The sequence below is a fragment of the Lipophrys pholis genome, assembly GCF_963383615.2.
Source record: "Lipophrys pholis genome assembly, chromosome: 13".
Classification (NCBI taxonomy): Eukaryota; Metazoa; Chordata; class Actinopteri; order Blenniiformes; family Blenniidae; genus Lipophrys; species Lipophrys pholis.
The window spans coordinates 12,783,980-12,801,501 of record NC_137632.1 but is presented as its reverse complement, the minus strand read 5'-3'; the positions used below and the strand labels follow the sequence as shown (position 1 = coordinate 12,801,501).

The 17,522-nt window shown below is 42.7% G+C and overlaps 1 protein-coding gene across 1 annotated transcript in view; it reads left to right on the top strand.

The window, feature by feature from the left end:
• The window catches only part of myo3b (myosin IIIB), a 60,183-nt gene that overhangs the window by 25,699 nt on the left and 16,962 nt on the right, over positions 1–17,522 (top strand). Inside the window, exons 24-33 of the mRNA XM_080479147.1 lie at positions 6,136–6,215; positions 6,969–6,989; positions 8,157–8,234; positions 9,426–9,631; positions 11,596–11,707; positions 11,844–12,006; positions 12,437–12,517; positions 13,952–14,048; positions 15,431–15,482; positions 16,380–16,503. Of these exons, the coding sequence (XP_080335273.1) occupies positions 6,136–6,215; positions 6,969–6,989; positions 8,157–8,234; positions 9,426–9,631; positions 11,596–11,707; positions 11,844–12,006; positions 12,437–12,517; positions 13,952–14,048; positions 15,431–15,482; positions 16,380–16,503 (1,014 nt within the window). The remainder of the gene's footprint in view (positions 1–6,135; positions 6,216–6,968; positions 6,990–8,156; positions 8,235–9,425; positions 9,632–11,595; positions 11,708–11,843; positions 12,007–12,436; positions 12,518–13,951; positions 14,049–15,430; positions 15,483–16,379; positions 16,504–17,522) is intronic.

Sequence of the window (17,522 nt, the reverse complement as noted above, 5' to 3'; positions counted from 1 at the left end):
TGTTTTTATTTTCACTAAGCTGTCCCTCTTGGTTTCCCACTGCTGAATGCTATCTACAGATAGTGGGTGCAGTGGGATATTTTTATGATAAGGTTTCTAAATACCTAGGGGATGAAGAAACTGTATTTAGAGAACACAAAAGCAACTCTTCCCACCTCTTTTCTGTTGCTTAAATGAAGGCAGAGTAATATGCTTCTCATTAGCCAAGGCTGAGGCCTCCTGGTCACTTGACTTAGCTGAAATGCTAATAGATGTCTTAAATGATCAGATATCCACTTCCTCCTTTATTTCAGCTAAGCCACATTATGTGATTCACTTCCTTCTCCGGGACCTGTAAATGCTTGCTTTCACCCGCAGTGGCATTAAATGGAGCTTCCATTCACAAAAGGCACCTTCACAGAGACTCCTGTAGAAATCTGTGTGATGTGTCTGTAAACTTCCATTTCTGGTTTTGCACACAGAAGCCTTCAGCCACTTCCCTCCTGCAATTAATGGCTCCAGAGGAGTACACTCCACAACAACAACAAAACAAACAAATCCAGCCAACACTTAATTTCTGCACACAAAGAAATGAATAAAATGCTGTAATGTTTACTGCTGCTGACTTACTGTCACTTAGGACTAAAAGCTTCTTTATTTCCTTTGTCCCTCTTCACTTTTGTCTGTCCTACCTTTCAGACTAGTTGATGGAGTTCATGTCACAATTTACTTGAGGAATAAACTGCTGCCATGTTGTGTGTGTTTTTTTTTTTTAAATAAGTTTTTTATACAGACCCTCGTCGCCAAGTCCATTTATCAATATTTGTTTTCGTCAACTTATTTCTTTGGAGTCGGAATTCCAATTTTCGGATTGTAGTGTGTGAAACTGCAGATCATCTCATTAGATAAAAGCTATGAAAGACTCTGCTCTGGCTTATCATTCTGGAAAAGATGAGGCGCTGTTTAAAGTGAGATACAGTATGGCACAAGAAAATTATAAATCTTTTCTTCGGGGTAAAATTTGTGGGGGGATTTAATTTGCATTTTATTTCACATTATAGATTCACTGTTATCTGTGCAATTACCATTATCTGGAGGGATCTGATGGGAATCTGTTTTACACCAGGGTGGTTTCACACTTTGGGTCGTCTCCCCATAGTGTCACCACTAGGGGACACCATTGTAGGCCTGCAGCCTGACACTGCCATGGGGATTGGAAAGGGGGGGAAAAAGGATCTGAGATGGTAGACTACACACACACACACACACACACACACACACACACACACACACACACACACACACACACACACACACACACACACACACACATACACATTTAATTACATATATACATTGAACATTTTTGTTTTTTTTGATTATTTTGGAGACTACCAGTTCTTTCACAGCTAATATTGGGAATGTGAGCAGCAGGGCTGCATGCAGGCCTCAGAGAGTAAAGAAAGCTCCCATGCAGGTGGTGAATAGCCAGGCCACTTGAGCCCTTCAGAATGCGGGTCTCAAGAATGAGGCCTGGACATGTGGTGGTGTTTTGTCAGAGGAAATGGGATGTTTTTGCTTCGACAAATTCCTCAGAGCCCGGGCCTTTCCCTGATCAGGAGGATCACAGTGTTTGAATTGGCTGGACTCAGAACGGCCCTACCAGGGCCTGGGCAGCCTGCGATCACACTGTGGCTCTGTGTGTGTGTGTGTGTGTGTGTGTGTGTGTGTGTGTGTGTGTGTGTGTGTGTGTGTGTGTGTGTGTGTGTGTGTGTGTGTGTGTGTGTGTGTGTGTGTGTGTGTGTGTGTGTGTGTGTGTGTGTGTGTGTGTGTGTGTGTGTGTGTGTGTGTGTGTGTGTGTGTGTGTGTGTGTGTGTGTGTGTGTAGCCTCTGGGGCTGCCTGGCCCTGCTGATTGCAGCATAGCACATCTGCACACACACAATGCATCTCCAGAGTGCCAGTTCTTTGTCAGAGCACAATAAAAAAGAGTGAATTGCTATCATCTATTCCAATTTTGATTCAAATTATATTTTTAGGGATTATAAGACTTTATAGAAATGCGGCTATGAGCAAGGCCTACACAAATGTTGTCTGATATCATGTGTAGTGCATGATTGGTGTCTAGTTCTGGATAAGAAGAGATGTATTTCTCACATTTATTTTAGGCTAAAAACCCAGATACTCTACCTGCTCGTGTATTTATATACTTAAAGTAATCACTTGTTCAAAATGATCTGAAAGTCAATTAAAAAAACAAAACACTCTGAGCTGCAAATTTTCTATCTGCATCTCCCTTTCCAGGAAAATAGCTTAGTACATGTAGTTAAGTACTAATTTCCGATACTTCAAAAAGGTTTTTGCAAAGCGAAGTCATATCTCTGCTTTATGTTTTATTTAAAAAAATGTTGTTCTTAGATAGACACTGTATTTTAAACTTAACTAAATTTATTCAGTTCTTATTCTTGTTGTCATTTAGGCCGACACATTATTATTGTGGGGTAAAAACATACCCTGGGCCTTTACGCTCAACCATCACATGAAACCACTAAATCAGCTTCTCCACTGTGTCAAATATCAGGTTGCACGTCTCTTACCAAGACGGTTTCTGGCCTGTAGAGATTTGTTAATATTTTACAGTCACAAAGTTGAGACAATATTCTCCCGAGAGATGACTCAGGTTATAAGTTCAAGGCCGTCAAGTCTGTCAAACAATTTACATATCGGCTTTCCATCTTGTTGCGATGCTGCAGTTGCAGCGCCGCCGTCCTCCCTGTTTCTGGCAGCGGCTCCCTTCGCTGTGAGGAGATCCTCCTGTGTCGAGATGACAGGCTTCTTCCAGCGATGTGACACATTTGGCTCTTTGTTCTCTCCAAGTAGGAGTCTTTTTCATCCCAGTGGGCAGATGCCCCAGTCTTTCCCTCCATGTACACACACACACACACACACACACACACACACACACACACACACACACACACACACACACACACACACTGCAACGAGAGACACTCGCCAACTGATACTTTTGTTGAATTTCTCCCCCGATCGTGGTTTTGGAGAAGGTTTTGAGTCAGCAGTGGGATTTTTGACGGCCCCACACATCAGTAGCACGAAGCCGGCTCTCCTAAGTCACATGGTACAACATCCTTTGATAAATGCAACACTGTGTTGTGTCACTAAAAGCCAATTACACCATGCTTTTTATGATTGATCTGCTTTGACAGTAGTGGCTGGCATTTAAATCAACAGCCCCCGGAGCCATCTCCAGGCATAAACGGCGGTGGTTATGGAGGGTGGGGAAGGTGGCAGAGGGTTATGGGTGCTTTAATCTAATTTGCTTGGTTGCTGAGTTGAGTTTCTAGATCACATGTTTTCAAAAAGAGAGCGGGAGAGCGGCGGAGATATCCAGCAAAGCTCTGCTCACTCAGCTCGAGAAGGCTGCTCTCTCTTACAACTTTGATTGTCCCCCGTGTCGACAGCTCGATCCACAGCTTCAGAAGTACAAGGCGCATACTGGCACTCATAAAAGCGTGTAGGGAGGTGTCATATTGAACGCGGGATTGCTTTTTAATCCCAAGCACATTGACTATTCTTGTCAATAGAACTCCAATACAACTGCCAGCTTGAGTTTTTTTTTTTTTTTCCTACAGGAATCTTGCTGGGCTTAATTTTCAAAGTGAACGCACAGATGCCAAGGAAGGTTTTTTTTTTTCTTCTTCTTCTCCTTCTCCCCTTGCCCCCCTCCCCACTCACCGCTCTGCCTCTCTCTCTGTTTGTCCTGGAAGTCCATGCCAAGAGCAACATGCGTGAAGCAGAAACGATCAGTGGGACGCTCCTCCACCTGTTTCATAAGATGAATGACCTGATGGGAAATATTTCCCTCACCTGCTCTCCTTTTTCTAATTATAAACCTTTTCAATAGAATCTCTATTTTATTATTTGGATACACTAGAAGCTGTCGGTAACGGTGCCTAAAAATGTACATTGTCTTTTTTTTTCTAACTGAATCCACTGTAAAAGAAAAAATCTTCCTTTTTCTTGTTCGTGTCTGTTTGAATAATTTTTATCTACATCATTAGTCAAGTTCCTGGCTGCGTCTAAATTAGAAGGTCTTCTTCCGAGGCCGGACATCACAGGTATAGCCTTGGTTTCATGTCTCAGGAGGCATAAATCTTTGAGGATACTGACTATTAACCCGTGCTCTAATCATCTAGTCAGGAGGGGATATGAAACCCGCCAGAAGAATGAATTAATGCGACTCGCCAAGGAATACACGAAGGAAGCCGTGTGTCCATTTGCGAGGCTTAGGTACAACTGTCATAGTTTCTCTCATCGTGGCGCAGCCCCTTCATCTCCTCTTGATGGTGTCATGGAAGTGAGAGGCGTGAAAGCACAGTGACACTCCACGAGCCCGTTCCACTCGCAGCCACTAATTCATCATGACAAATGTGCTCAGATGATCTGGCCCAGCAGCACTAATGGGGAGAGGAGAGAGCGCACTTCATTTGCACAAGACCCACTCCAATTAATCCATCCAGCTTTACTCAGGGCTAATTGGAGCAGGGCCCTCCCTGCCTGTGTGCTGGTAATATACCCGACACAGTTTAACATCCCCTGTTCTCAAAGATCAGAGTTTTTTTTTGGTGTGTGTGTGTTTTTTCTTCTTTTTTTTGTGCGTATGTGTGTGTGAATTATGCCAAAGGACTGTTAGAGGTTGTAAAATCTTTTACCGGTATCCTAAATACGAGGCCCTCTCACAAACACATGTTCATAATGAGGAATTAACTGCTCACATTTCCCTTTCATTCCATTTATTATATTTTACACTTTCCTTTCTCCTATTTTTTTTAGGTTGCCTTTCTGAACCGGTGGGTATTTTTTCCAAACATGTTTTCAACAAATGTGAAAGTGCATATTTTAAATTGACAGAGTGCCTAGGAATTAGTTTGTCTGCCCGATGAGAAAAATGTGTTAATATTGGAATAAATGATGAATAAATAAAAATGAGCTGATAACTGTCAGATACTAGAAGCAGCATCACTGCTAGCTTAAAAGACTCTTTTGAAGTGCTCTCACATCATGTGTTTTGGGTTGTTTTGACTACAGCACTACGGGTGTGCACATATTTGTGTGCGTGCCCGAGTGTGTGTGCCTGTCTACGAGTGTGTTTTTGTCCCATGAGACATCACATTGCTCCAGCTCACTGCAAAACCTTTGGCACAAATAACATGTTCTTTGTCTAAACTTAGAAGTGATCTGGCTGGTAATTAATCCACCGTAAATTGATTTTGATCTCTCCGGTGTGATTGAAGCTTCTAATGCACATTTGATAGCGCAGAGTCCTCTGTGAAGAGGCGCATGCTGATCCCGTGTTTAAGTTTCTGGCTCACTGTCAGACAGCGTCCTTAACAAGTGACGTGAGTCCCTAAATTATACTGCAGGAGCCGGCTGCATATTTGCATTTTAGAAGTTGGTCTGTGTGCGGGAGAAAATCTAGAACAATTGTTGGCCTGTCACTTCAGCTTTATCACAAAAAACTTACAAAGGTTTTCCTCCTTCCCGCACACGGCTGCTTGGGTAATGCTGCCTCCTGTGTCTGCCGACGTATTTTTCTAAAGGTGTGTGTGGCACATCTGTGCAGCTATTGTTTATTCATGGAGTAAACCCTTTGAAATGTGTTAAGATACTTCCCACTCATTATAAAAATCCTGCCACCCATGGATTAGGACTTTGATGTCACCAATCCTGCTTCAAAGGCTTCTTTCACTGCTATTAATCACAGTTTAGCCTCTGAAGATATAGCCAGAGAAAACATTTGGACATCTTGTGCAGAAACTTTGAAATGCTCAGACTGTCTTGCATATGCTATATTCATATCCTTTCCGCTGCGTGTGGGGCTGTCGGACTGCTGTGCACACAGCTACACTCCTGAGTCCACAGGATTCGGCTTCTTCTCAAATGTCTTTTTATTCTGTGCTGCCGTATGCCCACTAAAGTAGTTGTTCGTTTTGTTTCCCATCACCTGAAGTGTTTACAATAACTCCATGCCTCAAAGTTTTCTCACAATAATCATTTCAAACCTTCTTTTAAACTTTTAATAAGCCCCGTTCTTACAACTCACAGATGCCTCATGGCCCCGGTTTTGTATTCAACAGGAAATCTGGCCACGTCCAGGGCTCGGGTCACCGCCGCCTCCAGATCTCTGCCTCCGCAGCTCAATTCAGGACGCACCAAGGTGAGGCGCACGCTCCCATAGCACACACCACCACTTGGAAGACCGTTGTGCTTTTTATTTGTTGCTCACAGGCATCGCACCATAAGAATCCCTGTAAAAACCTGTGCTGTGAAGCGTAGCAACATTAATTGACTACCCAGTTATGTTTGCTGTCTTGCTTGTGGTGATGCAGCATCGCCATCTGGTATTTGGTGTCAACATCATTAAAGCAGTTTCTCAGACGTACCAGCTATTGTTTGTTGTTAACGGGCAGTAAAGTTTTGCAAATTTTAAGGTTTATGTTTTAGGTTATTTAAAATCGGCTCAGATAAATGCATCACCGTGTTTCAGTAGGAGGCCGAGATGCTTTTTAAAGCCTAATATTCCACTGTAATGCTTCATGTGGAATTGGCTTGTAATGTGTAATGTAAAGTTGATTATTCTTGTCCATAGAAAGGATTTTTTTCCCCCTTCTTATCAGTGGTCAGAATGGCTTTCAACTCTTTTCTTTTTCTGGACAGTTTCACTCCAGTGTCTCTTTTATTTTATTTAAGTGTCAGTGTTTGGTAAAACAATCCCGTCTCCCAGTTGAATTTCCTATTTATCCACTGTTGGATTTTCTTTTCACTTGATGTGTGTGCAAATGAAACCATATCAAGAATTGATGAAGTGGAAACCCTGATGAAGGTGCATTTCGAGTTCTTTACGTCTTGTCTATCCACTTCTCTCTTCCTTTATTCCCATGTTATTCGCCGACATGTGCCGTACTCAAAGTCTCCCAAATACCTATTGAAGGTAAGACTTTTGCTAAAAATAGCAAATCTTTCTGAATCTCAATGTACAGCTTCTGAACCACAGACTGGCTCCAAATTGCAAGCAGTCTGTGGGAAAAAAGTGAAATCCCTGTAATCAGCTGAACAATGATATGATCCAACATTGTAATGTCAAACTATGTTTCACTAACTTTGAATCATGTGCCGCTTCGCTCTTCTAACATCAATCACCGTCAGGCTCTGGAAAATGTAAATCAACTCTTTTGAACTATTTATTCACTCAGCTGCAATTCCGAGTTATTAATGTAAACAAATACTTTGTGATGTGTCTTCTACATCTTTGGAATTCATCTATATACAAGACACATACCCAGGCAAACATTTTGGAAGGAACAAGAGTGGAGAAAAAGTCTCACTGTGATGAAGTTCGACTGAGCACCTACTTACTTATTCTCGAACAAGAAAAATTGTTCTAAATGGCAGCTCTATGTAATATGTATGCTGTGATGTTCTCAATCAATGTTGAAGAAAAGTTGAGAGAAAGTGACATCTTTAAAAAGTTACCAGATTAAAGCAGCGAGACGGTTGTTAAAATAGTGAGTCCCAGATAATCGTTTGTACTTCTGTATGATCAGCGTTCGAAACAGCAAAGTGTCAGATCCTCTCATCCCGCTGTATCCGGGAGAGTGTCTGACATACCTTTCTTTCTCTCTGCACGGATGTGATAAAGTATTAAGATATGCACTTTGCTACGTAGACTTACCATAAAATATCCATTGCATCATTAATTTTGATGGACCCATGAACTGCGAAGGCCATTATAAAGCTTATATTGTGTCCTCGTTAATCTGTCGTCATCAGGATTTCTGTCTGCTTCGTGACGGCTAGTCTCATTACTCAGAATGCTCTGCAATCTTCCCATGCCCCACAGCAGTGCAGAATTATTCTCTAGATTGTTAGCTTTAAGTGTTTATGAGGCGAAGTTATACAGACGGCACAGTTAGTACAGCTGTGTATTCCCAACTGGCCCATTTAGAGGAGGGAGACCTGCTGCAATAATACCTTTATCTCTGCAGAGACCACCGAGGGACGCCATGTTGCCAATAAACAGCACTTCATTTGATGCCGCTGCCCTCGGGTCTGACCTGTTTGTCACTGCTGTGTGTTCAATGTGCATGCTTGTCTTCAGGTGGACACCATGGAGATGATGCGCCACCCTGAAGAAACCACCAACATGAGGAGACAGACCGTAGCCTCTTATTTCCGTGTAGGTGCCTTTATTGCATGCAAAATGTGTCACAACTATTTCAGAACAGTCCACAGTCATTTTCGGAACAGAAACTATACAAGACTCATTACGGTAGCCATGATTCTGAAACTTTGCTAACACATTTGAATAAAAATGCAATTTTATGACTTTTGTAAAATATATTACAGTGTGGAAATGCTTCAAAGATAGGCCGCTGGAAGGATTCACGGGCTAGATGCAAGGTTGTTAAAGGGAATTAAACAGTTAAATTGAAAAAAAAAAAGAAAGGTAAACCTCCACAGTAGAATACAAGTGGAATAAACAGAAACTGTATTTCCTTTACAAACTATTCTCACTGGTAATTCAATACCTGATGATGATGATGTCAGATATTTACTTTTTTTGTTCAGTATATGAAACATCACAACTAATACAGCCAATAATTTGTTTTTATCAAGTTTGGTTTGTTGGTTGTGTGTGTGTGTGTGTGTGTGTGTGTGTGTGTGTGTGTGTGTGCGTGTGCGTGTGCGTGTGCGTGTGCGTGCGCGTGCGCGTGTGTGTGTGTGAATTGATTGATTCATTCAGAATAGCAGTATTCTGAAGCCCTAAAGAGAGGCTTCACATTTTTATTCCTCGCTGATTAACATAACTAAACACTCAAACGCTAAAGAGCTAGACATATTTTTTCAGAGGTTGGTGGAGAGTCAAATGAAACTCTAATCGGATCAATTTTTTTCCCACTGAATTTCGTGGTGATCATTCACAAACAAATTTGAAAGACAAGTGAGATGTTTGCAGGTTGTTCTGCTGCCTCTAAGTGGACAAAACATCAATGCATGCAGTTTCAGTTTGTTTTATTAATGCTGCGCAATTTTTAAACATTACCACAGCTACTGTTTGTGTGTGTGTGTGTGTGTGTGTGTGTGTGTGTGTGTGTGTGTGTGTGTGTGTGTGTGTGTGTGTGTGTGTGTGTGTGTGTGTGTGTGTGTGTGTGTGTGTGTGTGTGTGTGTGTGTGTGTGTGTGTGTGTGTGTGTGTGTGTGTGTGTGTGTGATATTCTGTTGGGACTGATTAATACTGTCAAAGAAGTGGGATTCTCTTTGAAGTGCAAATCATAATATCAGCACTTTCAGCATTGGACTTTGACAATATGAATTTAGATGAGAGCTTCTCTCTGCCCGCTGTTTATTGTCTTTTTATGTCTCTGCAGTACTCTCTGATGGACTTGCTGTCTAAGATGGTGGTGGGCCAGCCACACTTTGTGCGCTGCATCAAGCCCAACGATGACAGGCAGGCACTGCGCTTCTGTAAGGAGAGGGTGATGGTGCAGCTGCGCTATACAGGCATCCTGGAGACGGTGAACATCCGCCGGCAAGGCTACTCCCACCGAATCCTGTTTGAAGACTTTGTCAACAGGTAAGAGTTGCAGAGGAGAGACCCTCAGTCTGCAGAAGGCGCACAAGCCGAGTTTCGACACAACCCCAGAGATAGTACAGAACAAGTGAGCTGTGCTCCGCATCACACAAAACATGGGTTCTTTAATTAGATAGGGGTACAAGTTGAGCAGAGCAAGAGGCTGACTAATTGGCAGTCATTAGTGATAGTAGAAGAATAAATCCTACAGCTCTTTTAACTGGGTGGATACTCCCAGTCTGAAAAAATATGGATAAAACTCAAACAGGGAGGAACTGTGATTATAAGGGGTGATGCATTTTAATAGATTTCCTTTTACTATTCATAAAGAGTTTGTTCTTACACTCGGTGACCTGGAAAAGCTCAAATGTAGTCTCCTTGTCCCATTGGTATTACATTAGAGCACAATTAAAACAAGTTTCATCATTAGTGGAGCTTTATGTAAGGGTGTTGTTTTGGTCTTTAATGATATGGGGCAGGATCTGGTAACTGTTATCACACAGTACAAAGTCCTATTCAGAGGTCCAGCCCCACATTTACAAATATACACCTTTTTATTCAGCTGTAAAACACACATATTCAGACATGTTTATGGAAATAAAAAATACCCGAAAAGTTATGTTTGATGAATGGTCCTTTGAAAATATTCCATCCACCTCAAATGTGGAGACTTTAAGATGATATTGAATTTAATTAACTTAAGTTTCTGGCCTGTAGAAGAAAAAAAAACTCTGAGGAGGTTTGTTCGTTTCACTGCTTTAGGGAAGCTTTCATTTTTGTGAAATAAAACTTTGAGTAACCTCATGGTCTTTCGCCTCACATGTCTTTCTTTCGCTTCATGGATAAAAAAAGTGACTTCTGCAAGATCATACATGACCTGACATGATGGTTTCCCTGTTGTCCCTACAGCGCCTGTCTGCTCTCAAAGTGTGACTGTGTGAACAGGAAAGTGTTGCAAGACTTTAACCTTGCTATTGAATCCATATCATCCCACCTGAGCCAGGCAGGAGGTGCAGAGACAGACCCGAATGGCTAAACTGCACCTTTAGTGAAAACTGATTTAAATTTGTGCTCTCATATCAAAGGCTCGTCTGATGTTGCAGTGCTTTGTATTTACCATCAAAGAAATAACAGGTATCAACAGGAATTAGAATGAAAGGCTGTAGACTGAGGCGGGGAGGCAAGTTCAAAGAAGTTTTTCTTCTTCTTGTTCTTCTTTTTGACCAACGCCAAAGCACAAGAGATGAACCAGTAGTTCTGGAGCCTTGATGTCCCTGGGCAAACAGTTCGAGCCTCTCTGTCCTATGCTGGTATTTTGTAAACTATGACGTGAGGAAGGAGAGATGGATTCATACAAAGTGACTGAAAACAGCCTTGGAGCTGAAGCATGCTGTCGGCCTGAGCTGATGGACATCTCATGTGGTCACTGAAACAAGAGACGACAGTCTGTTCAAAGTAACTCCAACAAAGAGCCTCTGTTGAAGACTCACATCTCACTCAGACATGATCCTTCTACTAGGTGTATGCAATGAGGTGTTCATGTTTAGAGTCCACATCTCAACTGTCAACATGACCGCTGTGTCAAGACTGCAGTGCCTCATGTCACAGTTACGTCTACAAGGTCAGGCAATTATTTTTGTGCAAAAAAGATTGAAAAGCAGTTGGATCCCTCATTACACAAATAATTAAATCACCATTTGATTTCTTGGGACGGCAACAGCATCATTATTGGAAAATAGCTGTTATGAGATTATTATGTTCATAGTGTGTTAACATTCTTGTGTTATAAGACTTCGATTAAAGTCTTAAAACGCTGTTAAAAAAAAGCATGGTGTATTTTCACTAGTTCTTTTGAAAAAGTCCTGAAACTAAGCTTATTTTACATATACATACACATGAACCTTGATGAAATGCTTTATCTATGTAAGATTAAATGATCACATTTGCTCCTATTCTGTGTCTCACAGATACTACTATCTTGCATTTCGGGCTCACCAAATGCCCGAGTCCAGCAAAGAGAACGCCATTGCCATACTGGAGCGGGCCAAGCTGGAAGGATGGGTGCCGGGAAAGACAAAGGTAGTGTCAATATTACACCAACATGTTAAATAGTGAAGGAATTACCTGTTTGCAGATTACTCAGAAGTTACTAGAAAGAGAACCCGTGCAAATGTCGGCGGCAGAAAGTTTCAATGAAAGTAAAATGCTCTGTCAGGTTTTTCTGAGGTACTACCATGTGGAGCAGCTGAACCTGCTGCTGCGGGAGGTAATAGCTCGTGTGGTGGTGATGCAAGCGTATACGAAAGGCTGGCTGGGGGCCCGACGTTACCGAAAAGTGAAGGAGAAGAGGAGCCGCGGGGCCATCATCATTCAGTCAGGTAAACTGGCAGTCATCACACACTAAAATAAGAAAAAGGAAATATTCAAACTTAAGTCAAAAATATGCAAATCAGGGATGAGTCCTGATTTATTCTTTTCTCACATCAGGATGAAACAGGTGCAAATTTGATGTGAATCTGACAACTGGTGTGTTAATGACATCTAGTTCATTATGTTCCCGTGAGACTTCATGAAAGAGATGAGTTTGATAACCACAGCTTGACCTATGAGGGTCAAGAGCAATGCTTCAGAGCAGACAATAAGACCTCAGAGAGTTCAAAGGGATCCATCCCTCCGCCACCTGGTTTAGCCATGTTTTGAAGTGGGATCTTGTGTAGTATATGCAGTCTATTTTGTTTCACAGAGGTAGGTCAGCAATCTTTCTCTCTCACACACACACACATAGCCTCCCTCTTTCTCTTTCTCTAGCCTGGAGGGGCTACGTTGCTCGACAGAACCTCAAGCAAATAAAAAAGGAGCGGGAAGAGGCGGCTGTGCGCATACAATCAGGTAAAGAAATCTTTATATGTTCCTCTGCAGTTTGGCATAATTTCAAGTGCAGGCATCTGGAATTTCTCATGTCCAGTGAAAAAATTAGCTCTTTTTTTTTTTCTTGCACTTTCTAAAGGAAGAAGGATAAAGGCCTCGAAACCGAACATCTTTGTGAAACACCTTTTTGATCTCCATGAGTGGCCCGCGAAATAGTAATAATTAATTAATAATGCATACAAAAAAGCTTTTGAAAGTTTGGGCAGCATTTGGTCCCCATGTTTCAGAAGAACAGTGCATACTGAGATCCTTTTTTTCTTTCATCTCTTTCCCAGTAAAGGCAAGAGAGGGGCTTATCCCTTCTGTTTCCTCACGACTTCCTCTCTCAAATTCCTGGCCTATTACACAGCTCTCACATACCAGAAACAAGATGCCTTTTTATACTGTCAACCTTTTCATCTGAAATGTAAATTAATTCTTACTCAGTGTGCCTTGACGAAGATCAAAGTGGGCACATTAACCTTCCCGGCCCCCTCCCCCTCTCCTTGGAGCCTCTCACTGGAGGACAAGGGAGGGTGCCAAAAGGGGCAGGAGAGAGGAGGGCAGGGGGAGGAGATTTGGCATTGTTTCCCCTGGCCCTCCTAAGGGCTGCCCTCATCTGGCACATGAAGCATCCCAGTCGCCTGCACACCTTGTGTAAATGTCTTCCATTAAACCCTTGTAAATAAAGCTGCAGAATGGGTAAACATGGGTTTGGTGTGAGGAAAGCCGCTCTGTTGCTGCTGTCTTTCTTTTTAAAGAAGCATGCTTGTGTGTGGCCACCGGGGTTCAGGGCGGGTGGAGGGGGGGGGGGGGGGGGGGGGGGGGGGCAAGGGCTGAGGAGGACGGGGGTGGGGGGGGGAACCTGAACCTGACATAAGTGGGGCCTCAGCCCCCCGGCGAAGCACTCCAGCACATTCACATTGTGTGTTCTCTGCAGCTTATAGCCTTTGAGGTGGGCTGCATTTGCATTCTGAAAATAAACAGATGCCTTTCAAATGTATGAGCCTGGTGGCTTCTCAGATCTCAGCGGGGCCTGGGGGACGTGCTCACCATCGATCAGATTAGACCATGCAAAATAGAACCATTGCTCAACAATGTACTTCAGCTTTATTTTCCTGTGCATATAATTTTACCAGAAAAATACAAAGCCGGTTCACTGAGTAAGTCAGCAGGCTCCGTTTACCATAAATCTGAGCCCAGTATGTCTCAATAATCACACATTTTCCCTACTGCTACCCAACACGTTCAAGTACCGCAAGCAATCGGCATTATCTTTAATCCAGAACTGGTAGGTGCTTTTAATAAATGGTGGTAAATACATTTAGTTTGACGTAATACTGGGTTCATTGTTTAAACTAATGAAAGCAAGTGGAAAACTTTTTTTCTGACCATGTGAGGTCATGTCATGTGCAGTTTACAGAGGCCATAGGGTGCGTCAGGACTGTGGACCCCAGAGGCACAGATGTCACCCTGAGGCTGGAGGAAAGACCACCAACGCGGACCATACGGGGTGAGCTTCGGGACCCTTTGTCCTTGAGGGGCTGATTTCTTTGAAGTCATTTTATTCCTGCAGATTCATTTTTTTGGGGCCGGGGGCTTTCTTTGTTACTCAGTCATACAGCAAACAGCCAATTGAACTAAAATCAAAACCTACCACTCAAGAGGTCCCACAACCCTGACATCAATCTCTGTTGGACAGACTCTTCTCAGCCTATAATGTACTGTTATTTCATCCAGAAGAGAAAGCTCCTCCCTGTGCACCACCTCTTTTAGTTTTATAAACGTAATAAATAACTTTCCACCAAGATAGCACACTTGTCCGACCACAAATGGGGCTGGGTGCTGCACTGGTCTCCAGATGTACAAGTGGAGAACTTTGTGTTTATTCAGCACATGGGCAGGCCAGTCATTAAGAGAGTATGGGGAAAGCAGGAGAGCAGCCACTGACTCAACAGCAGCACATGGAGCGTTGATGGCGGGGTTTTAGCTCTGCTGCACAACTCACAAACGTCAGCGTTCACAAAGAACCCAAACATGGTAAAACAAAATAGCTATTAATAGATAGTGTGACTGATTTTTAACAAGAAAGCATGGAAATTACTTTCATCAAATCCTTGTGTGTGAGCTGCATCACATTTCATAACAGTTCTTAAACCAATTCACATGAACAAGAAATCTCGTTCAAATCTTTGGTGACTTTTGGTCAACGCTGCGCGTGTCTCTCCAGACTCCACACTCCAAAATACCAGATTTACACATCTGAAAATGTTATGCTTGTTGTATACTCCAACCGAGTGGAGCCTCATTGGGGATTTTTCCCTCCATGTTTACAATCATATTCCTTGGTGAGAAAGACTTCAAACCTCCACTTAACAATTCTGTTTAATCAGGGCTGGAATCACTCCATATATATTTATTTTGACATGATCTGGCCCATTTTCCTCCTGTAAGATCTAAGTTCTCACCTACATGCTGTTCTTTTCCCTTTTGATTGCCCCCCCCCCCCCCCTCCGCAACGCATTGAATGTTGTGTTTGCATCCAAACAGCAGAGCCTCCAGTTGCATCACCATTTCCAAACTGGAAGAGATTTTGTTTTTCTAGACTCAAAGCATGACGGCAACTGGCATGCAGCACATTGTGTGCGCAGATGTTGTCTCTTTGGTGTTTGTTTTTTCAATAATGCAACACGAGTGATCACGCAGAGAACTGTTTTGTGCTCTGCAAATTGCATAATCATAAAATCAGAGTTGTTTTTAAGCATGAAACAAAAAGATAAATACAAATCATCTTCAGCTCTGCATCGGACTGTACTTAGCAGACATGCTGTGAGTTGTTTTGTGTTGCAAATTTCCATGTTCATCTCACTTAAAAATGCCATTTTTCGTTCACAGGTACGGCCCGAAGTGCAAAGACGCACAAACAGATTCCAAACATAAAGGAAATGTGAGTAACAGAATAACAATGAGCATCTTCTTTTGCCTCTACATTAGCCGCGCATGTAAAAAATGCTGCTACTCTACAAAGCAGCTTTAACCCAGATTATTCTTTGGGAATTTTTTGAGTCCTTGAGACAAAAGAGTACTTTTGCTCCAACCTCCATCTCCGCGGAGAAGACAGGGTGGTACAGGAACGAGAGAATCAAAAGGCTGGAAATTCACGGCTGAGAATAAATGCTTGCACTTCCCTGAGGTGATTTGTCTTTGCGCTCCTCTTTCTACAGATGTTAGACCCCTTTTTTAGTAAAGACCTGAGGTTCTTTGGTAGCACTTTGATATCCAGCTCGGATTCAATATGTGAAATAGAAGAGCCACTCCGTGACTTGGAGCACATCACAGTCTTTGAAGTCTGATCCAATTTTTGCTGCTCACCATTTGATGTTGAAAGGATGAAATGAGGAAAATGTACAGTTTTTGCCAGTAACTCTGCTGAGCATATGTAAGATTAAAAAAGCAAAATCCTTTGGAGGATGTACTTAGAAATGTTAAGCAGATTAATACTTTCCTATAGCTCTTTTATTCAAAGATAAAATTAAATATGAGAGGAAGTCTGTATGTGCTGTTTTTTCACCCTCACAATTAAGTCAGTGTGGTGCTGTTTGCTAGGAGGTAGGGCGAGCAAAGGGGGATATGCAATTGCATTAGCATTTGATTAACATTGCAAAGCACATTAATGGGTTTGAGTTATATGAGAGCCAAATTGTAAATCGTAAATAAATGAATACAACATCTACATGACTAAATTGAAAAAACACATTACAGGGCTTGCTTTAACTTGTATCTATTCATCCGCTGCTTTCATTGATATTGCTCTTCTGGGTGTGTTTACGCCTCCTCTTTCAAGGTTGGCCCTGACAGCCGAGACAGACAAGCGAGAGACATCAAGAGAGACAAAGGCAGAGCAGAAGACAGTGTAACGAAGCCTTGCAGGGAGACAGCTAGACTGCGAGACAAGCAGTGTAAACAAGGTAAGCCCAGGCACAGAGCTGGCGGGTGCAGGTAATTACACAAAGAGACAGCAGAAATCCCGCTTTAATGGATAAAGTGCCATTTTTAATACGGGACCTCTTTCAACCTTTCATCCCAGCCAATCCTCTGCTGCCATTCTTTGTTGACAGCAAAAGAGAGAGGTATTATGGGTGATCATTTCTGCGGTATTTTAATAACCTGGGTCAGCTCATCATAAACGTCTCATGGCAAGTGGGGGGGCTTTCGAAGTGGCACGAGCACTTCAAAGCTTTCATTCTGCCGCACGGCGGGCCCTTCACTAAGGATCTCATCAGTGACTTTAATAGACCTGCACAGTAACGGTGACAAGAAAATACACAAACCCTGATTTGTTGAACATATGTTTGGTTTGCTTTTTGCCCCAGGCGATGAATTACATTAATTCCTGCTGCCTGGAAGGCTGAGTGGGTGGCTGTGCAGGGGGCCTCTGATTATGGCCGTCACCGAGCCCACCACAAGGGTAGCCTTAGTAATAGGGCCCGGCCCTTCATTAATGTTATTAGAGGGGTATGAGGTAAGAGACGGAGGTGGAATAGCGTTTAGCAGTGCGGCTGAGAGATTATGGGGATTAGACATGATAATGTAACACAGACAGGGCTCTCCAACGGGCCTGGGATTAGTGTCAGCACGCCACAGCAGGTCTGGGTTAGATAGTGGCTAATTCGGTAATGCTGCATACAGGTGACCCCCGCTCCCAGCCATCACGGCGGCTGAAGGGAGGAAGTCTGATGAATTTATAATGTCAGAATGATGGCAGAGGGAAACATTGCAGTGTTGCTGAGGTGGGGGCATTTAGCTGAAATGTGCATTTTGTCCTGAATCATTGGAGCTTCCAGCTGGTCAGCACAATGTTTTCAATGACAGCTGAATGACTTTCCTATATTTGTTCTATTTCTGCAGCCGAAACCTCAGAGGGGAATCGTTTTGTTTTGGAAAAAGTTTCTTTGTCGTTTATGGTACTCAATTATAAAAGGGTGTA